This window comes from Hydra vulgaris, chromosome 12 (genome assembly GCF_038396675.1).
Source record: "Hydra vulgaris chromosome 12, alternate assembly HydraT2T_AEP".
Classification (NCBI taxonomy): domain Eukaryota; kingdom Metazoa; phylum Cnidaria; class Hydrozoa; order Anthoathecata; family Hydridae; genus Hydra; species Hydra vulgaris.
This window is the reverse complement of record NC_088931.1, coordinates 6272654-6298862: the sequence shown is the minus strand read 5'-3', so window position 1 is coordinate 6298862 and position 26209 is coordinate 6272654. Positions and strand designations below refer to the sequence as shown.

General features: G+C 26.0%; 1 protein-coding gene across 8 annotated transcripts in view; it reads right to left on the bottom strand.

The window, feature by feature from the left end:
- Positions 1 to 7195: 7195 nt before the first annotated feature.
- Positions 7196 to 26209, bottom strand: part of LOC101239951 (galanin receptor type 1) — a 42291-nt gene continuing 23277 nt past the window's right edge. For 4 of the 8 annotated variants that reach the window (XM_065811349.1, XM_065811352.1, XM_065811351.1 and 1 more), the window contains exons 2-3: positions 16406 to 16495; positions 7196 to 8574 (exon numbers count right to left, since the gene is read on the bottom strand). In XM_065811349.1, coding sequence (XP_065667421.1) covers positions 7412 to 8574; positions 16406 to 16484 — 1242 coding nt within the window. In that variant the 5' untranslated portion in view covers positions 16485 to 16495 and the 3' untranslated portion in view covers positions 7196 to 7411. Of the gene's footprint in view, positions 8575 to 10778; positions 11744 to 13249; positions 13387 to 13840; positions 13995 to 16405; positions 16496 to 17183; positions 17328 to 26209 lie in introns of those variants that run through there. The other 4 variants (XM_065811350.1, XM_065811354.1, XM_065811355.1 and 1 more) reach the window with 4 other exon arrangements.

The following is a 26209-nucleotide window of genomic DNA, read 5'->3' as shown; positions in this document are numbered from 1 at the left end:
ATTAAAAAAAACTTTCCACTACTAGGATACTAATAGCTTTTTAATACTTTATACAACTTATTTACGACCGCATCTTGAGTTCTGTTCTTCTGCATGGTACCCTTATTATACCCGAGACATTGACGCTCTCGAAGCAGAGCAAGAAAGAGCCATATGTTCGGGCCTCATCTCAGCCCCTTATGAACTTGTTTTGATAATAAATAATTTTAATTGGATACCCAAAAGGTATATACTTCTTCTATAGATATACCCATATAAAGAGACATTCAAAGAGATTTTCCTTTCTAAATGTAACAGAAGTACTTAACATATCACTATACATTTTAATTTACATTTTGTGTCAGTTAAATTTGATAAAAAAATCAGACAACTTGCCTAATTTATGAAACGGCTTTGAATTATGTTTATAGTTAGATCTGGAATAATTCAACTTTGATATTTTTGTAGAAACATCATGATAAACTATTATTCAATATACTTTTCCATAAATATTAAATAAAATAAAATTAAATTTTTAATATATGAGGACCCCATTTGAAAAACGCGCTGAGTCCGAGTAAACTGATTTTTAGAAAACGGCGAGGAACTGTATTTCTCATAATTGGACATCAACAGAAATTGATATTTCTATTGTCTATTTTTAGAACCAAAAAACTTTAAACAGGTCTAATATTTAAATAAATAATAGATTTAAGTATACAGACAGTGGAAATGAAATTAACTCAAAAATTTTATTGTGACTTAAAGCGTTTTGCAGATGGGCTCCTTATATATATACATAATAAAAACATTGTTATTTTTGATCCCCGTTATTCATGAATAAATTATTATTCTTAACATTTCCGCAAATGATTATTGTGACACTTTATTGACGCACATTAAAATTAGCAATCTGGGAATGAGTGAAAATATAAAAAACAGTGCATATTGTTTTACTCAAATATGTCCGATTTTAAATTTTTCGTTATGTCCGAAAAAATGTAATACTACAATATTGAAAATAATGCCAAATACTTTTTTATTTTTTTTTGTTTTTTTGTTTTTTTGTTTATTTAGGTGCTCCAAGAAGACCTAACGGTCTTTTCACAGAGCACCGCGGAAGTGCACTTGACCAGGAAGTTCACGCCTCCTTCCTTACCGTGACGCGAAAATATGTCCAAAGCTCGTTTTAAACCTGGATCTCCTGCTTATAAAGCAAGCGCTCTAACCACAGTGCCACGCACAAAACCTAATTACCGCTTGCTAGCGACACAAACGCTATACTTGACAGAAAGGCTTTACAGAAAGATACTAGATTGCGAAGTTATTGATAGCCCCATTTGCTAAAATCTCCTTTTTTAAATAAAAATGATTTGATTATGATCTAACTATTTAAACTTTTATAAAAATTTTTTTCAATAAATATCTGGTAATATGATTTCAACTGATTTTATTATTTAATTTTATTAAGCTTTATACAATTGTTTTTATGTTTTGAGTTATGTATGTTCTGTTTTTTATTTTATACTTGAGTACAATTCATATTCATATAATATACCTAGCACATTTACATCTAAGTTACCCAGAAAAACCGCTAGAAAAGAGGAGTTTTCTGGGTACCTAGTAGATGACGATTACCCGGTTATGATCGGGTACCCGGTTGGTACTCGAAAGTTTTCCCCGGGTACCTGAAATATAAAAGTGCCGCGTGTCTGATTTTGATTCTTCAAGCAGTATTTCCGAGTGCTCGGAAATGTAGATGTCTAAATGACACAAGTCTAAAGTTGTATTAATAATTTTTAATCGAGGCAGTATTTGTTTAAAAAAAAAAACTATAATAAAATTTACAAAAAAAATTTGGTTTAAAATCCTTCATGAATCTATTTTTAGTTTTTTTTTTTTTTGGGGTTATCTGCTTTGTCGGCTTACTATTATCTTTTAAAAAAAATGTGAGGTGCCATTTGAAATAATAGTCCATGACGACTCAGCTTACCGTAAAACATCAAACTTGAGATAGATGGTATCAATCCACAAGTAATTATAAGATTTAGCTCTTAAAAATTAAAAATTTGTGTTAATCTTATTCTGAATTTAAAAATGTGATAAATTGTTGTTTGATTCATCTATGACATTATAAGCATTACCCAACATCATTTTTTTGTTATGGAAAAGTGTGGATGATTATGTCTGACCGTGAATGGGGATTAGGACGATATTTGTTAAAGAAACCCATCTCGTGTACTTTTGACCAGACTAGGATGTTGTACCTTTGACCAACAAAAACTTAAGAAAATATGTGACTTTATCTAAATAGTTATAATAACTGATTTTATTTAAAAAAATTAATAATACTATTAGTAATACTGAGTATCGTAACTTCGATACACAAGTCTTTGCAAGATTGTAAGGATTGATTTTTCTAATTTTTTTTAGACAATTAGGATTGATTACAAAGTAGTTAGATTTGTTTTTTTATTGATATAAGGTAGGCCAGAAGTTGCTATATAATATATAACAAGCTAATATATTAAAGAGGTTCAAACACTGCATGATTTTTTAATAATAACATTTTGGTCAAAGGAACAACGCGCATAGGTCAAAGGTACAACGTACGTGTTGTACCTTTGATCTATTGACTTCTTTTTTTAAAACACGGGAAAAAGTTACTTCTTGGTCTAATGAAAAAAAGTCATAAGTATAATTTTTGAGCAAAATTTGAGAGAATATTATTTAATTTGAATAGTTTAAATTTCCTCAATAGACTACGCAAAAAACATCTTAAATAAAAAAGTGGTCAAAGGTACAACAGGTTCCCCTATATTACGTTATTATAACGTATAAATATTACGTAACCTTTCCTGATAATTATTGTAATTTATTTAACACAAAGAGAATTCTTCATTAATTTAAAAAACAGCTGAATTTACTCCAAATTGTAAGACCCTTTTACTAATTAAAAATACTTTTGGGACAGCGTCTCTAAACAGTCTGGTTGAGTGCCTCGTTGGCAATTTGTGTTTTACCGTGACATATTTTCGAGTAAACCATCTAAAGATAAGTTAGTAAAGTTTAAAAAGTTGAAAAAAAAATTAAAATGCTCATAAGTATTAATACAACAAGCTCTATCTAAATGATATTTTCGCCGATCGTCCTTGTCTCTTGGGCGCATGCGTGCTCTCAAAACTTTTATGAACTCGAAATTTGACAATATTCCATGCGCTCAATTATTTAACAGTGAAACAAAACTGCTTAAATTTTATCATAACATATAAACTGTCAATATCATTTCTTATAGCTATACAATATATACCTGCATGAAATTGATCAATTGTTTTAGCTTTTGTGGAATGAAGTATTTGTTAACTTGTTAGCCTTAAGGTCTTGAGCTTGAAAAGATGCTGATTTATTCTTTTCCCTCTGCTAGCATAAATCTTTTTATTTCCTTAATTTTAACATTTTTAATAAAGTTGAAATTAACAATTAATTTATAAACAAACAACTTTAAAAACTTAAATAAAATTTAAATAATAATATCGTGTTATCGTATTAATTATAAAATATAAATAACATACAAAACATATAAACAATCAGAACTGTAACACATTTAATTCATTAAAAACCAAAAGCTAAGTTCTCTCAACATTACAAAAGGGGTATAGAATCCTATTTTTCTAACAAAAGAGGTGACATACTGTTTACTTTTTAAAACAACTGTTTATATGATGCTCGCATAACTTAAAACTAAATTAAGGGCATTTTATTGAATAAAATTTTTCCCCAAAGCGAGATCATTATTTAAATATTATTATATCCTTTTCATATTTTTAAAATGCCAGTTTTTGTTAAAATATTATGACAAAATAAACAATAGAATGTATTTTTATTTCTCACTTATAATTTTAAATACCAAATATTGTTTCAAATATACTTTTTCCAATTTTGTATAAAGTATTTTTCTCTATCAAATTGTATTATACAATTTTACATAATATATGTATTTAAAATTTAGTTTAAATTTGAAAAATTAATTTTTTTAACATTTATTTGAATTAAATTGTTTAAACATACATTTTTAAGAATTAATTATGAATAATTTTTTTTTTTTTTTTACTAAAATCTGACTTAATATTTTAGAAATTGAAAGACTGCATAGTTTAACTTATATAGATTCTTAAGGAGTTTTAAATGAGGTTTTGTTCTCAATATACAAGAATTTAATTTTTCAAAAAAGAAATTAATAATTTGCAAGTCCGTTTTTTTTTTTTACTTCAAAACGCTTGTATTTTTATTTTTTACTTCAAAACGCTTTTATTTTTATTGTTTACTTCAAAACGCTTGTATTTTTTTTTTTTTTACTTCAAAACGCTTGTATTTTTTTTTTTTACTTCAAAACGCTTGTATTTTTTTTTTTTTACTTCAAAACGCTTGCATTTTTAAAAACTAAAAAATATTTCTATTTTAGATCTTACTTTTTTGGTTAATAAAAATTAAAAAAAAAGAAACTTAATTTGAAAAGATTGTCTAATAATTGAAATAATTAAGCTGTCTAACTTGTCGTGGTTTTGCTAAATCAATTTTTTTACTTTGAATCTTATTTTGAGGAGTGAACGACATCGCATTTTATTTATTATAGTTTTTTGTTTTTTTGTCAATTGTATTGCTACTACCCTAACCAATTGTTAATGCTTAGTTCATTGGAAGATTTCTATTTTATTATTTTTGGCTTTGGCCTTTGACCGTCTTGAAATTTGGATTAGTTGTTTTTATTTTTGCTGGTCTTGTAACATTTATTTTTACTTGAGGCTTCGCCATCGGTAAAAAAGACGTCTTTAAAACGTCTAATATACGTTGCGAACGTCTTTTAAAGTTTTGGACGTCTTAAGGACGTTCGAAAGATGTCTTTTTTAGATTCTGTGCGCACTAGGCTTTAAAAAAAGTTTGAGAAATAATTTAACAGGAAGTCAAAAAGCTACCCATTTGAGCATACAATTTTACTTGCGTCGTTGAGTATAAATAAATTGATGTAACTTTATTAACAATAAGGTGTGTAGTTTTATATTCTAAGCATTGGTGCAAAATGTATTCGCGGCTCAAATACTAATACAATACTAACTGTATCTTTTCATTGAGCCAAAGGTGATTGCGGTTGATCTAACTGTGTATTTAATGTTGTTGCATGAAGTAAAGAAATATTTTGTTAACCCGACAGCATTTTTAATGCAGTTTTGCCAACAAAAGTAAAACTAGATAGGCCTAATTGCAAAGCCAAAAAAAAAAAAAATTAGAACTTAACTGCAAGTTATTCCAAAACTTCCGCTGTGCTGTGTGAATCTGCTCTTAGTTAGATCTTCTTGGAGCACCTACAAAACTGGACTAAGTTTAATCCAGTTGGTTGCGAGGGTTGAGGCAATCTATTTGAGTTGTTTTTGAAGTGTAGAAAGTTTATCTTTTAATTTTTTGAATAATTCTTTTAGCATCTTTTGCACCTTTTGAACTTCATGTTAATTTTAGGTGGAAAAAATTTATAAATAAAGAAATTGAAAAATAGACGTTTTATAAAAAATGAACTAATGAGATATCAAAGATAATGAGGTATCAAAGATAATTACCTCTATAAACTTTGGCATTGGATTTGAGTAGTGAAATTTGACTGTTTTTACTTTAAAAAGAAGGTACGCTTTTGTCAATTCATTTTCTTTTTTAAACATTTTCAGATCAAACAAAATCTTCTTTGAACTCTTTCTTAAAAGCTTTTCAAGTCTTTAAATTAGTTTTATAAATCTTTATATAAACGTTTACTGAAATAAACAGTTTCTTAAATAATTGCTTTATGTAACAGTAATTTTTTTATAGAACTTTTAGGCTTAAGTTAACGTAAGTATGATTTTGTTTTTAAAATATAGTTCATATTTTAAAAACAAAGAATCCAATTATTTTTGGTGAATAAAGACTACAGAAAGAGCAATCAATTGTTTTTAGTGACTAAAGGAAAAGTCTTTATAGTTTATAGTGAATTATGTATAAAACAAGAGCTGTCGATTATTTTCAGTGACTAGAGACTGAAAGAAAAGAATTGATTTTCAGTGACTAGAGACTGAAAGAAAAGAAGTGATTTTTAGTGAATTCCTTGAAGGAAAAACGTTTAAACCATCATCATATTTTTTTATTTTATTAGTTTGAATTAACAAATGAAGTAAATCCTAAAATATCCAGGTTCACGCCAAGTTCTGGTAGAAATATGTACAACAAGCTGCTTGAGAGTGTCATTAAAGCAATTAACAAGCAGTTTATCTAATGAAAGTCTTTATTTAAATAAATATATAGCTCTTAAATTCTTAGAGTTGAATCACATTTAAATTTATCTGTACATGGTTTTTACATCAAAGTTCTGTGTTCAAAATTATTTGTTCCAGAATTTTTTAAAACCTATTTCTCTATAGAGTTTAAAAGGTTTTAAACTTTTTTGGGGCTCCAAAATTTCAAAGTTGAAAAAAAAAAGGATAATAATAAATGATTTACTTTAAGCCCAAGGGACATTGGGATTTGCGATTGCTAGTTTACAAAGTTGTATGAGTTTTAACTTAATCTAGTTCTTGTTGTTCCATTCAAAATAGGTTGTTACCATGTTCACATGTTCTTATGTCATATTGTTATACTATATTTGCCTTATTTTCCCAAGTTCGTGCCTGTATGTTGCGTAATTAAATGCAATTAAAACTTTGTTTGTAAATGCTCGAGTAACCTAAGCTTCAATTAGTAACACACCTATAAGTACCTGTATTCGTTCGTTATAATATGTTTTAGTAACTGTATTAGTTTGTTATAGTATGTGTTAGAAATTCTATCCGTTCGTTATAATATGTGTTGTAACTGTATCATTTGATCAAGGTATGCAAACATTTTTTCTTTTAAATTTCAAAATTCCGTTACCAATACAAAACAAAAACACGCCGTGAACATTTTTTTTGCTGTAAATAATTTTGCTGCCTTTTCTAGTTGCTATAATTTAAATTATATTTAAAGTAATTTAAATTATATTTAATTATATTTAAAGTAATTACCAAAAACATTTGAAAAAGTAAAACAAAGTTCCTAAGAACGTAAAATGGGTGTGAGAATTAAAAAAATGTATATACGTAAAATTTTCAACTTTTTTAACGTTAAATTTTCAAAGCAATGAAAACTTAACGTTTTGACATTTTTTAAGAAATATATCTTTCTTAATTTGAAATTGTTAAAATTTTAAATCTGTATAACACTTCCATGGTTTACAGGATTCACATTTCACAGAATAATAAATACAAAAATGTAAACTAATTAATGCAATTAAATTATTTAACTAAACATTATTTTAGAATTTATAAAAATTTATATTAAAAAAATATCATGAGGTCTATCAATTTACTTAAATTTACATTATACTTGAATAATATTATTGACATGTATCTATATCTACGGTTATGAGGCTATGACTTGCCATTTTATTAAACGTTTGCGTAAAACGACTGTTTCTACTTTTTGTAAAAGTATCTTCGCTATATTTTGAAGTTCTACTACTCGGAGCGCAACTTCGTCTTCGCTTTGAGAAAAAGCCGATGTTTTTTTCCGAATCAATGTTATAAAATATAAAAATGATCACCGTTCTATAAAGTTCTTTGAACGACTCACGAAATTCGGCGTTAAAAATATTGTAAATAACAGGGTTCAGCGCTGAGTTAGTATATAAAAATATATAGCAAATTAAGCTTATGATATTATTTTTTTCTTCATCTAACGCCCCAAACTCGACACATAGTGCAAATATATGATAAGGTAAAACACATATAGCAAAAGTCATTGTAATAATACAAAGAAGTTTTACAACTTTTTTTGTTTCTAGTTGTTTTATTTTGCAATTGTTATTTTCAGTTTTTTTTCTATAGCATAACTCTCTTATTATGTAAATGTAAGCCATGCATATTATTGTCAGTGGAAATACGTATTGAAATAGAAAAAGAGCTATCGTGTAAGTTCGCTTTTGTGTATTTGTCCATTTTTCTTCGCAATGTTGTACTCCATCATCATCCTCGGAGTAATTTAAGACAGACATGTAGGGAATGACAACTATAAAACTACAAATCCATATAAATCCAATTAAAACCTTTGCCATGAATATGTTTGGTTGTCGATTAAATGGTTTAACAATAGCCCAAAATCGAGAAAAGCTAAGCGCAACTAGAGTAAATACTGAACCGTATACACATGATGTTTGTAACGGATAAAATATCGAACAAAATGTTTTTCCATATATCCATTGTTTATTGTTTAATTCCATAGGAATTTCTAAGGGGATTGATAAAAGTGCAACCCACAGGTCTGCAATTGATAAATTTAAAATCATCCAGTTAGTAAAAGTTTGCATTCGCCTCTTTTTTGTAACAATAACAACTACTATTAAGTTTCCAAATAAACTAATGATCATAATGACTACCAACAATGTAACTATAACAATAGCTTCAACATGGTCAACTTCTGATTTTTTTGTATCATTACTTAGCTTGTCTATTACAGAATGATGCAATGATATGTTGTAGGTCTCATTTTTTGACCTCATTTCTAAAGAAAGATAAATAAATATTATTATTGATACTGCTTTTGTTATTATCATTATTATTATTTGTAGTAGTAGTAGTAGTAGTAGTAGTAGTAGTAGTAGTAGTAGTAGTAGTAGTAGTAGTAGTAGTAGTGGTAGTAGCAGTAGTAGTAGTAGTAGTAGTAGTAGTAGTAGTAGCAGTAGTAGTAGTAGTAGTAGTAGTAGCAGTAGTAGTAGTAGTAGTAGTAGTAGTAGTAGTAGTAGTAGTAGTAGTAGTAGTAGTAGTAGTAGTAGTAGTAGTAGTAGTAGTAGTAGTAGTAGTAGTAGTAGTAGTAGTAGTAGTAGTAGTAGTAGTAGTAGTAGTGTTTTGATTCATCATAAAATATGATATAATAAAAATACCATACAAAAAATATATAAAAAGTAAGAGATTTTAATATATAAAGTATAAAATTAACATCTTTGACACGGGTTTTTATAATCTGAAAAATTTAAGTTTCAGTTTTAAAATGTTGTCAAAGACTGGAAAAGAGTGTTTTCAAACCTCTTTAAAATTATCACAACACTATGGGTTGCTTTGAAGCAAAACATATCCCGTGAGTTTATGGGTTATCAGAAAAATAAAATCTTTTAATTGTACGAAACATATTTTGAGTTAATTCAAAGGGTTTCATAATTATTTTTAGGTTGCGCTGCATGGACTTTGCAATCTAAACGATATCCAGAAAAAAACAAAATAGAAAAAAACAAACACTAGCGATCAAAAAAAGCAACATTAGCATAAACAAGCACAAAAAAAAGAAATATTAACGGGATGTTTGCTATATAGATTTTAACCATTATAAAAGTTCAGTGAACGGGTGCTTTTCAAAGCCATCAAAATTTATCAAAATTTATGAAAACTGATTAAAAAATTTATATTTTAGCCAAAAATGTACATTTTTTTTACAATTATCTTATTTCTGCATTTTTGATTAAATAAAGTTGTTGCAGTTAAAATTAAAAGTTTTTCGGAAAAAGTATATCACACTACTTCTGGTTTACCTGTATATTTTTTTAAAGGGTTAAACAGAGATCAAACAACACGTACCCATAGAATAACAAAAGTGAAACGTCACAACACGTACTCACAGAATAGCAGCGATAATGTACGTTTTTTATTTGTCACACACACATTTTTTTTAAATTTAAAAATGATTTTAAATTATGTCTTAACATTGACATCAGGTAAATGCAAATGGAATAATATGCAATTATTATTTAAAGCTAGATTTAGTTATGGGGTAAACAAAGGAGTTACATTTAGTGTGGAAATAAAAAAAAGAGAAATTACGTCGGGGTGAAAAAAGCAGCATATATATTTGCAGTATTAATTATACATTTGTACTTGCATTTGATTTTCTTTTTCTGTAGTTTTAAATAATGTTAATTTTTTTAGAAATGACAGAAAAAAATGATGTTTTACTCCATTGTAGCAGCAATACTGCTTCCAAACTGAAACGCATTTTATGCTAAGATTAAAAGCCTCTTATCTATATTTTAAATTTTTTAATGTGTCTTTCCACCTTCAGTGCTGTGGCTAGTGGGTTGAGGACCCATCCGCCCCAAAATCTGCTATTAGGACCGCAAAATCTTTAAAATCCTGGAGATATTACTAAAAAAAAAAATGCTCCTTAAACTCGCAAAAGAGCCCCTAAACTGGAAAATGAGCCCCGAAACTTGAAATTGAGCTCCCTAAATTCGCCTTCTATAAAGAAAAAGATTGTGAATTTTCTTTTTTAGGGAAAAATCTGACTTAGCAGTTTAACTACGCAATATGCTATTAATTTTCTTTCTAAAAACTTTTTTTTTTTAAATAAGCTTTTTTTAAAGAATTGCAGTGGAAACAAAATAACAAAGAAACAATTATATTGCAGCATTCTTATTTATAACAGAATCATCTTCCTTTATATATTTCCATGTTTTTAATTAAAATTTTACCCATTTTGGATTTCTATGGGAACTCAAAGTTTTTTGTCCTCATATACAGCACTTATATAGATACTTACTCAGGAAACTAAAGTCAACATACGAGCCTTGCTGTTTTAATTTTTTCTTTCAAACTTTTTTTTTTTTTTTGCATTTCTAGTTTTAACTATTACCATATTTTTTTTAACTTTAATAAAAAGTTATTTTAAAATCTGTAGGTACTTTTTGTAAATAGCAAAGATTAAAAAAAAACTCTTACAAAAACAGTGGCTGATAAAGCTTTACAAGTAATTGCAAACAAACTTTGCTGTTTATCTTGAAGAAAAAAGTTCAAGTCGTTAATCTCAAAACTACTTATAAAAATTTAACACTTGATTGATAAAAATTTACGAAAAAATTCAAGTAATTTTTCTGGCGTAAAATAATTGTAATTCAATAGCTATTCATTCACTGTGTATTACCAATGACTCGACAAACAATTGAAGATACCTGACGGAAACTTTAAAACCAAAAGTACAATATTTTTTCAAACGGAATAAGTGATCATGTTTAATTGGTTTACTTCAATTTCTTATAATAACAGCATTTTTTAAAAAACGCAAGTTAAAAATAAAACAAAACGTGTCTTGAGCTAGGATTCAAAATTGCAAAGAACTATTGAAGACAACCCAACAACAAATATATAACAATTTTTGCATAGAAAAAAAGGTTGAAAGTATCTATCAAAAGAATGTGTAGCATGAATGATAAACACCTGCTTCTAAGTTGTTGAGGAGTTTCTAATTAATAAAACAGTTTGAGTTGCCTTTTGTGTAAAAAACATTCTGTTATATTTTCTTCATTTGTATTATTATAAAATACTATTTAATATCGTTAATTGTAAAATTAGTTCTTACGCAAAAAAAGTCACTATCAGCATTGTCAAATATAAAAATGAAAAAAGAAGTCATGTAAACATAAAAATCAAAATAAATATCAGTAATAATAAAAATTTTTTTTGCAATACCAGGATTTGAATTTACCAAAAAAAGCAATTTTCATATCATTAAACAGAAAGATCCACAAATTATATTTCTTTATTTAGTAACATTATGGCTATAGTTTTAAAACCGTTTGATTTGACTGAGACATTTATAATAAACAAATATCGTAAAACAAGTTGTAAGACAACCATTTTTTAACATCATTTGAACATACCAAGATAATTTCAAAAATCGAACTTTGATCTTGAAAAAAACTTTATATTGCTTTTAATTTTTATGATATTTAAATGTTACGTGAATAGTTTTTATATAGGTTATTTTAAATGTTACATAATGAAGTAAAGTGTTAAAAGCACATATAATATTTTTTACGCAATATTTTTGACGTACATTTTATAAATTTATATGTTATTTGAAAAGCTGCATTTTAAAATGTCACTTTATTGTTACCGTATATATATATATATATATATATATATATATATATATATATATATATATATATATATATATATATATATATATATATATATATATATATATATATATATATATATATGTATATGTATATATATATGTATATGTATATATATATATATATATATATATATATATATATATATATATATATATATATATATATATATATATATATAAAGTGCCAAAGTTAACCGCGTGATGTCGAAGTCACGAACTTTGACATCACGGAGTTAATTTTGGTTTTAATCAAAAATCTAAATCAACTCGTTTCTTATGCTTCAATCTAGCTTTTTAGAGTTAGATTTTAATTCTTAAATAATTTTAGAAATGTTTTTGAAAGATTTTAAAATAATTTTCAAAACATGTTAAATAATTGGGCCAAACTCTTTTTGCATTTTCTTAAAGGTCCGGTCAAATTGGAATTGTTTTGAAAAGGTATTTTAAAACTAAAAACAGCAAACTATATTTTGAAAAAAGTTTTAATCTGATTCCAATTCCTCCATTCATACTTTTTTTGTTTCCACGCAAAAAAGTACGTTTAGCATGCGTTGCGAGAGCGTGGAAATAAGCAAGTTTTGATTATTTGACATTTTTATCACGCTCATCACTTTTCTTCAACGGAATTTCAATCGGTTTCAATCCGCAATAAAAGAAAAACTAATTAAAGCGATACTCAAACGAGATTTTAATACGAGATTTTTATTTTGAATTCTTTTTTTTTTTTTTTCAATTCTTTTGTAAATTGTTTTTGAATTTATATATTTAGCATATTTACTTAATGTATGCTACTTGCTTTATCTTTATTTCTCTCCATCTTACTTGTCAATGGGACCTTTAACAATGCTACTGTTTGTGGAGTATTAACGAAGGGTTCGTTAACCAATTAACATGTGCAACGGTTTAACAATTTGTACTTTTTTAAAATAATACGATCTCAACATGGAACAATATCAGAAAAGTTCACGCATCTAATTAATGTAGTATGAAGCAGACTTATTTTATTTGACCATTTTTCTCTAACCAGCAGCAGTGTTCTTCCATTTACTAAAAACGCCTGATCTTTTGCAGAAGCAGTGAATTTTTCTTGATGAACAATAAATTATAAAATCGAAAATTCAGTGGGCATACTTTGTCCGGGGGACGACCGTTGGACGTCTTACGAACGTCTGGACGTCCACGAGACGTCCAGTGGACGTCCTCCGGACGACGCGTGCGCACTGGGAAACAACTGATGGAAACTAATGCTTTAAAACTTACCCAAAAGTACCTTAAAACTATTTTAACTCTTTAATCTTGAATCAATCAACAAAAATGTTTTAGTACAAGTTGTTACCACACCTAAATAAAACAACCTTGCTTTGAGTTCGACCATCTTGTTTTGAGTTCGACCATCTTTCTTAGACTAAGAAAAGGAAACTTACCTCAATTAAAACCTTTGGTTAAAAATACATATCTTTGCAAGTAAATATTATTAACAGTAAAATAAAGTCTGTATATGACTACTTTATTTATGTTATTGATCATTGGCAATTACAACAGTCAAAAAAGTGCTAAAAACAGCAATAATCGCTAAGTACTACTTTTAACTTTTTAGTGTTAAAGACTTTATAACCAAAAAATAATTACGCCTGCTTCAAAAAATTTTGAATAAAAGTATTTTTGAGTTAAAAGTTTTCACCCAACCATTATTATTTATTACAGAAAAAAACAGCCGTTTTAAAATTTATAAAAGTAGCTTACAGAATAAAAAAAATAAAGTTCTGAATTCTGGTAACCTTAGTGATATAAAAATTATTAAAAAAAAAAAATTCAATTTCTTTTCCTGTCCAATAACTTTCTAGCTTACGAATGATATTACCAAAAAAATCTTCTACTTCGTTTCCATTATTTCATAAAGATAAATTGGATTTATGCTTTTTTAACTTGAAAGAATCTATGAATGCTGGCATGTTTGCGAAGCAACTTTAAAAAAAAATTTAAACAAGTTATTGACTTTTGTTTGTCATTTGCAGAGGCATTAATAACTTACGAAGATCAGCGTACTTTGTGTAATACACGAAAGCAAATATTTTAATGCAGCATTTATTTATCTTTTACGTCAAAAAGCGTCTCAAAATTTATTTTTATGTTACACGAAAAGAGAAAGGAAATCACCTCTTGTATTGAAAGAAATAAGGCATAATTTTATAATTTCGCGATCTATTTGTTTTAATTTTTTTTTTTTTTTAGTTTTTTTGACTATTTGCACTTTATTTAGTTTGATTTACAAGCAGCATTTCAGCTCGTTGATTTGCCGTATTTTTTTTATTTGCTACAATATGAACATTAAAGAAACTTTATGAAAAGGTTTTCGTTTTAGTAAGAAGATCGTATGGTATTATAATAAGTGCACGGAAATGTAATAAAAGTTCGCGATAAAATGTTGAAAGTGCGCGGTAAAGTAATAAAAGTACACGATTGCAATAGGAGTGCACGGTAAAATAATAAAAGTGCGTGGTGAAGTTATAAAAATAGGAAGTTAAAGTAAGTTAATACTGGTAAGGTAAGAATCCGGCACGGTAACGAACTGAGAAACGGCATGGTAAAGAACTAAGTACACAATTTAAAAAACTTAAACAGAATATTAACTTACCGAGCAAACAAAGCATGGTATGTTAATATTCTGTTGAAGTTTTATAAAAATTTTAAATAACAAATTACTATTATAACCAACTTTTTTAAACTTAAGTCCCTTGATTTAGGGTGACAACAAACTTAAGATGACGACAAAGTAAAACTTGAGTCGAGATAAAGAATTAAAAGAAGAGGAAGATCTACATTAATTTTTCAACAACAGCATTGTTTGTTTATTAATCTACGAGGGCGTCGCAATTGACAGTTCTAAGTAATCATTTTCATTTGTAATACAAACAACTGTTTTTTTTTGTAAAAAGTTAATATTAGGCGTTCTTTTTTTTTACCGTCAAATATCGTCATCTTAATTTCATGTTACAAACTGTAATTGCTTTACATATAAGAAAATAATTAAATACATTTCCTCAGGAAATCGAAACTTCTAGTTAAAATATTATAACTTTTGTTGACATTTTAAAATTATTTTTTGTTATATGTTGTCTTAGGAAAGTTTGTTAAAATAAAAAAAGTAAAAAAATTGTTTTGTCTTTATATTTACACCTATTTATAGTTCTAAACAATTTGGTTGACGTGAACATGCTTTTTTGCATTATTGCGCAAGCCATAACACATGCATGCGTGTATATATATATATATATATATATATATATATATATATATATATATATATATATATATATATATATATATATATATATATATATATATATATATATATATATATATATATACAGGTGTTTCGGGACTTTACTTAAGATGTGAATTATTAATATTTGTTAACATTTAATTATTTAAGCAATAATTAAAAATACAAGTGTTACTAATAGTTACACTTGTTACCAAGTCTACAGTAAAAATGTCTACAGTAAAAATGACATTGAAAATTTAAGAATATATTTTGCATTAATGAATTATTAAGGAAAATAGTTTTAATGATTATTTTTTGGCTGTTAATATATATAAAAATAACATACTTATATGAATATATTGCTGGCAAAATTTTTATTACCATTTTAAAAACTCACAATTTAAAAAAAAGTTTATAATTAATTTCGAATTTAAGACATTAACACAAACTTTTGATAGTTTGACATAACTAATTCTTCAATTCAGTTTATATAAAAAAAAAAAACAAATAAAAAATTTGCCAGATGTTAAATAATATAAACCGTGTTTATATTTCTCAGCCATGTCGAAATGTTCTTATTTTATAAGTTGCTTTATATATATTACATTTATCTTTAAAACTTTGCAACTATGATGTTTTTACTTATTTTAATTTCAATTCTTTGACATCTCATATATATATATATATATATATATATATATATATATATATATATATATATATATATATATATATATATATATATATATATATATATGTATATATCTATATGTATATATGTATATATATATATATATATATATATATATATATATATATATATATATATATATATATATATATATATATTACCAATACAAATTGGTACAAACATTGTCATCGTTTAACTTTATTAATCATATATTATCAGTTATGCAAATTTCAGTAAAGTGAATTTTTCGCAGTCATTGAAATTCATTTCTGTACATAATAAAATATTGTGCTAATAAAAAAAAATTATTTACAGATAATCCTATTTTTTTAGTTAATCCTGATGAACTTTTTTTTATCAGTATAAACGATAATTTACCAATACATGTGATAATTTTTTACCCATACATACGGTAGTTTCAACCGTAAAACTCTAATATTTGCAAGTAAAAAAAATTTATTGTAAAATACCTTTAAAATCGTTCCCAACTCTTTCTTCCAGCAATATACGCCTGAATTGAGATTGCATATGGGAATATTTTTCGGCCATTTCTTGTTGAACTATAAATAAAATGTACGGAGTTTAACCTTCGCTTTCGTTTGCTTGAGAGAATATTTAATACCTATTTCTCAATTATTCATCAAAATGCGTTAAGACACTTCCTGTCTAACTTTTCGAATTCATTTTCAAAGTCCAACAATTGTAAACTAAGAAGTTCAACAGTTGTTATGTTTTAAAATCAAATAATTAATTGTTTCAAAATGTATATGTTCAACAATCAAAATAAAAAATTAGTGATTCGTTATAATTATGCGTTTAATAAAAAGTCTTTAGTAAAAAGTGGTCGCTGGAGGCATTTGGTGAATTTTACTGAATTAGTAATGATCGAGACATTCATAAACAATACTCCAAAAGATGTTTACTAAACGCATACAATAGAGAAATTTAGATTATCCATTTAAAGTTCACAATATTTGTGTCTGTTGCTTAAGCAACAAAAAGGTCTGATACTATAGCGACTTACAAAGTATTGCCTGAATAACCACTACTAGTTAATTACAAGTGCTGAAAAATAACAATTGATAAACAATTTATAATATATATATATATATATATATATATATATATATATATATATATATATATATATATATATATATATATATATATATATATATATATATATATATATGTATATATATATATGTATATATATATATACACATGTTTTAATAATTATCTTGTTACCTGAAAGTTTGGTAAACCCCTAAAAATCTTTTCTTTTTATTATAATTCTAAGATACATTTTGTATATTTTTTGTATTTTTTTTTATATATGCATTATATATATATTTTTTAGCTGCTAAAAATTACAAAATTTTTGCTAGAGCCATTCTAAAATATTTTACTCGTGCAGTTATTAAGAATATTTAGAATCTCTTACATACTTAAATTTAATTAAAGAAATTAATCTTTATTAGATTTTAATTTATTTATTTAGTTTTTATTTGATTAAGATTTTTTTAAATAAAACAGCTGAAACATTTGTTTCAAATAATCCCATTTAAATAACAGAAAAATATAAAAAAAAGTGTCACACTCAAAAGAGTAAAATACAAGTAGAATTCAGTGTGAAAAAAGTGTGAAAATTACACCAAATTAGCATTAAAATCTCGTTTAGCTACTTTAAAAATTGCACAAATTTTGTGTAAAAATAACACTCAGCAAAAACTCAGCTTTTATTTAAGATAATGATGTCATAATTTTTTTAATAAACGTTTAACGCAATAAGTAAAAAAATTCGCTTAGATGAAAGAGATTTTTTTATCTACATATTTTTTGCAAATATGTCACTAGAAAACGTTACTATAAATAATTGCTAATACGTCACTTGGTAAAACAGTGCAAGAGGTGTATTACTATGCATATAAGTATTACTTGGGGTAGGAGCCAAACTTTAAAAACTTTTAATTTCCGAGTCCTAACAGCCTGAAAATATTGACTATTTAAAAAACCCACATTAAATTTTAAAATTATTTAAGGTCGATCTTATGCAAAAATGTGCTCTAAAACACATATTTTTTAAGACTCCAACGGAGAATCTAGATTAAAAGTCAGAAAAAGCGATTTTTTAGTAGGCCTTTAATGTCTTTACCTTTAAGTTTAAATTTTTTAAGAATTGCAGTTCTTTATATTAGATTTGAAAAATGACAACAAAAAACAGCTAAAAAACAGAGACTTTAAATGAAATTCGCAATTAAGTGCCGCTGAATGGCTTTTTTCAAATTTTTACGAGTTCCAAACAGCATACTTCATTTATTTTTTAACAATAAATAAATTGTTTTAAAATAATACCTTGACGTTCAACTTACCTTAATTGCTGAAAATCTTGAGCACCATAATTAGATGTTTTGTTTCATTATATTAAATTGAATTATTTTTTGTCAATTATTTAAATAATTTTTTACTTAAATGTACTTAAATTGTTAAGCTTAGCTTAGTGTCCTGTGTGCGGCATACTTAAGTTATACTATTATCCGTTATATTATTATATATATATATATATATATATATAGAAATGATAGATGTTTGTGAAATGAATGCATACCAAAATTTAGTTTATGGAATGACATAACAACAACCTGTTGCTAACTTTAAGTTTAAACCTAGTTTAAATGATTACTGTAAGCAAACACTTATATTATATATGATAAATTGCTTTGGTAATGCATTAAATTTACATATAATTGCATAGCATGTCGAGGATCAAAAATATGAAACTTCTTTTAAAATAAGTTTTTTTTCAATATATAGTTATTCTTCTCCCTAAAGACGAGAGGACCGCTACAGTCAACGTAGGCATTTTTTTTTTCCCCTTTTCTTGTGGTTACAACCCTCTCTCAATTTTTTACTCCAAAATACGAACCTTGGCGAACAAGGCCGCTGCACGGAGAAACAAGTTGAAACAAGTACTCAATGTATGAATGTGTGTGTAGTGTTTCAAATGGGCACGGGACGTTAATAAGACAACCTTTAAATGTCTTTTGACCTTTTTGAACGTCTTTTAAACATTTTGGACGTCTTTTGAATGTTCACAAAACGTCTTTTTTAGGTCCCGTGCCCACTTAGAATGGTACCAAACAACAAGGTACCAAAAGAATTAAAAGACAAAGTCACCAAACAAAATGCCTATTTAAGGCATCAGTTCTAGTTTTCGTGTTTTTATTTGTTATTGTTTACAAAGAAGTAGGTTTTAAGATTGAGGTACAAATTTAGAAATTTTAATAGATTTATGTCATCAAAAGTAATTTTTCATAAATAAATATACTATAACTTGCGTTTGGATGTTTTAAAATAAATTGCTGTAAATTTGAGCATATAATCATAGATTATTCAAATTGTGTTATAATTCAAAACAGTTAATAAATTACAAGCTACATCAATACCAGTTGGAAATTCGCGATTTTGATCTTTTGTAATACCATTATATATATATATATATATATATATATATATATATATATATATATATATATATATATATATATATATATATATATATATATATATATTGCTTTTTATTTTCTGTTTTTTGAAAAGACGTAAAGAATCCAATTGATTTTACATACCATATATAACTCAGTAACTACTTCATCGATCATTAGCCAGAATAAGAAAACTAACCGCTGAATTTGGAAACATGCTTTGTATTTAAACAGGTACTCCGGAGAGAGAATAAAATCTCTTCGGATTAAATAAAATGAACGTAAAGTCAAATAGCAAAAAATAGAAAAAAGAAAAATAAAGAAAGTTGATAAAGTCTAAGATACAAAAATCAACAAAAAACTAAACGAAAACAGACAAATTCAATTTTTTTTTAGTGACATTAAAAGTTAATGAAAGTGATAAAAGTTTTCTCGGATGTAAATGAGGTTGACACTGACAATAACATTATCCTGAGTGTATTTTACAGTTAGATCAAAATTTAAACTTTCAATTTTATATGATGTTTTTGATATAACTACAGGTTTATAAAAAAAATACATATAATCCAAATAAATATTTCAGTACGATCTAAGTGCTTAGGATTGTAAAAGTTAAAAATATATTTTAACAATAAATTTGCCTAAAGTTATTTATCTGAGGTCATCACCGCTAACATCACAATTAACATTGTCATTATTTGAATTTTTTTCACTTATTTTATTAGTTTATCTGATCGTAATTGTCTTTAATCACAAGCGTATCAAAACAACCTAAAGAAATACTATTACAATATGCTGTTAAACTTTTATAAATTTATATGAGAAAATTCGATAACGTCGTCCTTATCTTCTTTAAGCCCATGTCTAATTAACATTTTTTCTTATAATAGTTTTTTTTATAAAATTTATGTGTTTGTATAACATTATATTGTAAAATTTAAATGTAAAACTATAAATCCTTTAAAAACAGTAAATTTTATAAAATTTTTTTTATAAAGTCTACCATAAATAGTTTAGAGATTTAATATATATATAAAAGAAATCTTATGTGTAATAATGGTTTGACCACATGGGAATTAATGTATTTATTTTTATTTTCTATGAAATAACGATACAAAACACCTTATATAACTTACCAATTAAAAAAAAATTATTTATAGGTTAACTTACCTGAACAAAATTAATAATTAAAAAAAAATTAAAAAAAATTGATTGATCGCTTTGCGGATAAATACAAAACTTTTTATTTTAAGTAAAATTATTAAGGCTGCGCCAAAGAATTCTTTTGAACTAAAATAAAAGCCCTTTTCATCTGCATTTGTTTTTCTATTTGTGTTACAAATATAAAATTCAGTTTTATTTCAGTAACTAAAGACTTCTAGCTTTTATTTCTTTATTTTTATTTCTTTAGCAAAAACATCTGTTGGTTTTTGGACGTGTTTTTTGGTAAAAGTTATACGTATTTTTCACGTATTTGCTGATTTTTCCATGGGCTCAGTTTTTTAAGTAATTTAAGTAATTTGTTGCTTTGAAGTAACTAGATAAATTTAGAGTTTATGCATTGAATGTAATTACATTTTATTTTTCAGTTTCTCAAAAAGTCATATTTCGATGTTAAATTAAAACGTAGTTAAATTTTACATTGTATTTTGTAAATTTTACATTGTATTTTGCAACTTCTAAAGAGATCTCTTATTTTGGAACAAAAACCTGGTCAAGAAACAGTTGCTCTTAACAAAAGTATTAACGTAACATAAAATGCCAATAAATATTTTTACTGGTATATGTGTGACGATATCTTTAATGTATTTATATCTCATCCAGAGACAGAAATCTGGCTTAAATTAAAAATTACGAGCAATTACTTTGATACATCCAAAAAAAAAAATTTTGTCAAGTTTTATTATCTCATTACAAATGTTCTTTATTCGAACTCTTATTTTAAAGTAAGAGTTCAAATAATGAACAATTTGTAATGAGATAATAAAACTTAACAATAGTTTTTTCTTTTTTTAAATGTAATTTATGTAATTGCTCGTAAATTTTGTGACTTTTTGTAACTCCTAAATTTAGGAATTTTAAGTTTTTGTTTTGTAATTCTCTGATAAGAATTCTCTGATGAACATTATCATCTTGAAAACACTTTCTAATGAGAATTCAAGAACATTTCTTTTAACTTAAAAAGAATTCAAAAAAATATTTAATCATAAAATGTGAAGTTTTCATTATCAACTATTGAGACATGTTGGTTACTAATAGAAAGCGTTTAACTAAAATATTCTTCATTAGATAACCGGATTTAACGTTATTACTTTCGGTGTGATAAAAGATATCAAAAAATATTTTACGTATCCGATGGTCTTTGACCTTTAACTTTTAACTATTAAGGTGAGTTTCCACTGATCCGTTTTTCTACAGGAACGGGAAAGGAAACGGAAAAATAATCACGTGAGCATGCGCAGTTTTCCTTTGGACAAATAAAAACTTTTATTACGCATGCTCACGTAATTATTTTTTCCTTTCCTTTCCCTTTCCCGTTGAAAAACGGATGAGTGGAAACTCGCCTTTATACATTTTAGTATATAAAACGTACCATAATTGACACTCGCCAACAACAGGATTAAAAAGCAAGTAGGCTGGGAACGATATTTTTTTAGTGTCACGAAGATTTATATATTTTAATGATTTTCAAAGTTACAGCCATTTTAAAATTATTATTTATACAGTTATTGTAATTAGTAAAATTAAAATTAATATAATAGTATGTAAAAACCAATGATTTTGATGACAATTACTTCATAGGGACCATATATATAAATTTCCCTCAAAAATGCTTTCGTTTTTTAATAAAAAAACTAGACAAAGTATATTCATTTATACATATTGCTTTCGGTTACTCAAAAAGATTTTTAATGCCGAGAGGGATTTTTATTTATTTTCTTTAATACCGTTTAAAACGTTATTATAAACAACATTTTAACGTTATTATAAACAACATTTTATAAAGTGAAGTTATAGAGTTTCATTTCTTAAAATTTAGATGTTTTATACTGATATTTAAAGACGGAAATCTATTAAGAAATAACTTTGTAACAAATTTCAATCAAATAACAAATTTCAAATTTTATAAAAGATTATAAACAAAATTTTTTTTTTAATAAACAGAATATTAAATAACATTTAAATAACAGTTAAATCATTTAAAAATCTCAACATTTTCTTAGACTTATTAGAGTTACGTTTCGAAACGTTTACTAAAGTGTTAAAAGAAATTATAAATCATTTATTGTATTATTTGCACAATATTTATATCTGACAGATATAAAAACTATAAATCGCTAACTTTCTCGTTATGAAAATGTAAGAAATAGTCGGTATTTCCGATAAACTTCGGGGAGGAGTTTTACTTGATGTAACTTTACTTTAAAACAGTTTTATTACTTCTCTCCTAAATCGATTAGATTAAGTTTTCATATATTTTTTCTTTGACTTTTTTTTATTTAATTTTGCAAATGTAAATAGTATTGCTGATGGAGTTGTTATGGCCAGTTAAACAAAATTAACTTTTAAACGTCAATTTGTTAATCCGTAAAAATTACTTTTATCAGGTCAATCGTTTGTAAAAAGAAAAACTTGTTTTCTGCTTTTAAAATCAAGATTGTCAATGCAAGTTTTATTCTTTTAATTTTAAACTGTTAAATTTGACAAGTTTGATTTAAATTCTTTTTTACTGTATTCTACGAGTGTTCACTTGTTGTTATTTTTTTGGCGCAGACAGTACAAATTTCGATCAAGTAATTGTTCAAAATTAAATGTTAGGATCTAAAAAACTTGTCGGCATAATTTTCTGTTATGAGATGTTATCTGATGGCACTGGCGCAAGTTGCATTTACAAAACATAATAAAGTAACACTTTTGTAAAAGTTTTTTAAACCATTTGCTCCATTTCGTTTAAAAGCTAGATAAATTTAATTTGACAAATTTGTAGTAATCAATTATATTGATGGAACTCATCGTTTTTTGTTTAATAATTGTTTTTTCTCCAAGTTTATTTTTCTTCGGGTATAATTATATTTTATTTTATCTTCAAAAAGTTAATATTTTGTTACATCGCTTATGTTGTTATTATTGTTTTGTATCAATTTTTTAAAATACATTATTAGTATAATTACTTCATTAAACTAATGATGTAATAAAACTTCGCTAGTTTATAAAGTTTGGTTTATCTATTATGTTGTCTTTTGAATTAGAGATAGAAAGATGCTTTATCTATTATGCTGTCTTTTGAATTAGAGATAGAAAGATGCTTTGGAGCTAGGGAGGTTTATCTATTGGTTTTTCCTTACCACCTTATGTTAGAGGCATTTTTAAATAACAGTTTCACTATCTTTTGCACTTTTCTAGCCATTTTTCAAGCCATTTTAAATTTTCTATAGAAAAAACCACGGTCTTGTATCTATAGAGTTAGGACGCTTAGTGGTTTGGCATGTTTTACAAAATGCTTGAATAAAATTACAAAGGTATCACTTTGCAGTCAACTTGATGGATGAAGCAATCAAAGAACTATTTACAATATTTTGCTAGTTTATATTATTTACAGTTTAATTCGTGTAAAAGATTAATATATATGTATTCTTCATAATACCTTGCACTTCACAATTATTGTAAATAAAAAAAATATTAAAAAAGATGTAAAAAACTATATATTTTATTATATTTTATAAAGTCCCGATGACACGATCCTTGTGATCTTCTTTCGGAAACCTAGTTTATATTGTCTGCTATATTTATATATTTGTAAAAGTATTTTAACAATTTATTTTATTATATAACGACTGACTTAATAAACTGAAATAACAATAAAAAAAAAAAAAAAAAAAAAAGAACTCGGATTAAATTTAACATGTCCAAACCAGGAAACTTTCTTAACAATTTTAATTAATTTGTTTTTAAGCTAGTTGACTCTGACAATTTTATGTTTATTGTTATATAGCAAGCGGAACTCGTTAGTTGGTTTAACTTGTTTTTTGGGACCGTCTTTTCTCGATTGGTACCAATTCAATGGATCCCACAACATATGTCAAGATAATTTTCTTAGAGCATAAAATATATAGTGGTGGTTTACTAATTTTTTTTAAGGAATGTTTGCATTACATTACCTGGCATAATGTGAGCATTTCTAATAACTATAAACAAGTTTCTTACCCACTACCCCCCCCCCCATAAAAAAATTTTTTTTAAGTATAAGTTGTTGCAATCGTTCACCTTCTCATCAAATTGAAAATTTTAAAGTATTTTAAATGACATTTAAAACAATGCTTTAATGAATTAAAAATATACTTATAAGTAGAGGTGTCCCGGATATTTTTGCCTGATATGCCGGATAGTGAACTTTTCTAAAGTTCTATAAATGTTTACGAAGAAAAACATGTTTTGCTATTCTACATAAAATAGTGTTCAAAATTTAAAATTAATAAAAAACTGGTGTAACACAGGTATATGCGTTACTAATTTATAAAGAAAAATCGTTTTTATATTTTTGTTTTTTTTTTAATTACTATTTTCTATACTTCGTCAGCACATAAAACATGTTACACAGTTTTTCTCGGATTTTTTAAAGTAAGATCTTAAATACTATTTATTGTAGACTGGCAAAATTTGTTTTTTCTTCATAAACGCTTGTAAAACTTTAGAAAAGTTCACTATCTGGCATATCCGGCAAAAATATCCGGGCCACATCTACTTCCAAATTGGTTATAGTATGTTGATTTGTTTGCAATATCATATCAATTGTGGTGTTAATAACTGTCGTGTTATTAACACTACAATTAGTGTGATAATAAAATTTCATAACTGATAAAATTTTTGAATTGAATTGAATGAATTATTTAAAAAAGGTGTTTTTTTTTATAATTAACAAACCAATAAAAATAACTCTAACGTTGGCTGCTTAAGTAGACAATATTATAATAACTGACGTTTTCAATAAACCTTTGTAAAAAAAATCTCACTAAAAGCGACATAACTGATAGTTTTACTTATTTTTTTTCTATTAATGCAGTTAAATTTCAACAAAGCGTTTACCAAGCTGTTTGTTTACTAGTGCTAATTTAAAATCATTAACAAAACAATTATCTTTGCTTCATTGGAAATTAGTTTAAGCAGCCATGGTGCAGTAGGTTTCCAGGACGGTTTTAGGTAAATAAGCGACATTGGTAAGGAAGGAGGCGTGTACTTCCTAGTGAAATGATCTATTGCAGTGGTCTGTAATAAGACCGTAAGGACTTCTGGAAGCACCTTAATGATCATACAACAACAACAACAAAAAAACAAATATTTTATGAAGTATTTGGACGCTAATTTTCCAAAAATACAGTTATTAAAAAAAAACAGTGTTATGTCATCATGATTCACAAAAAATCCTCTAAAATAAAATCTAAACTATACATAAAATATTTAAAAACAAAAGCTGAGCACAATAAAGTTCTTTAAAAAAGTCACGGTAAAGAATTTAAATGACAAATGAAAAAATTAAAAAAAATTTACTATACTAATTTTTTATGACCTACTCAAGATATTACTACATATTATGACTTACTCGAGACCAATAAACTTAATTTAAAACTTTCGAACTATATTCTTAGGAAACTCACTGACATGACAAATTAAAAGCCTAAAGCTATTAATGTTAACAGTACAATGCCCTCAAAGCTCAAATAACTGATGAATTAAATATATTTTTGTGTTAGTTGTTTATATATATCACAAATCTTTGTACCAGAAATCTGA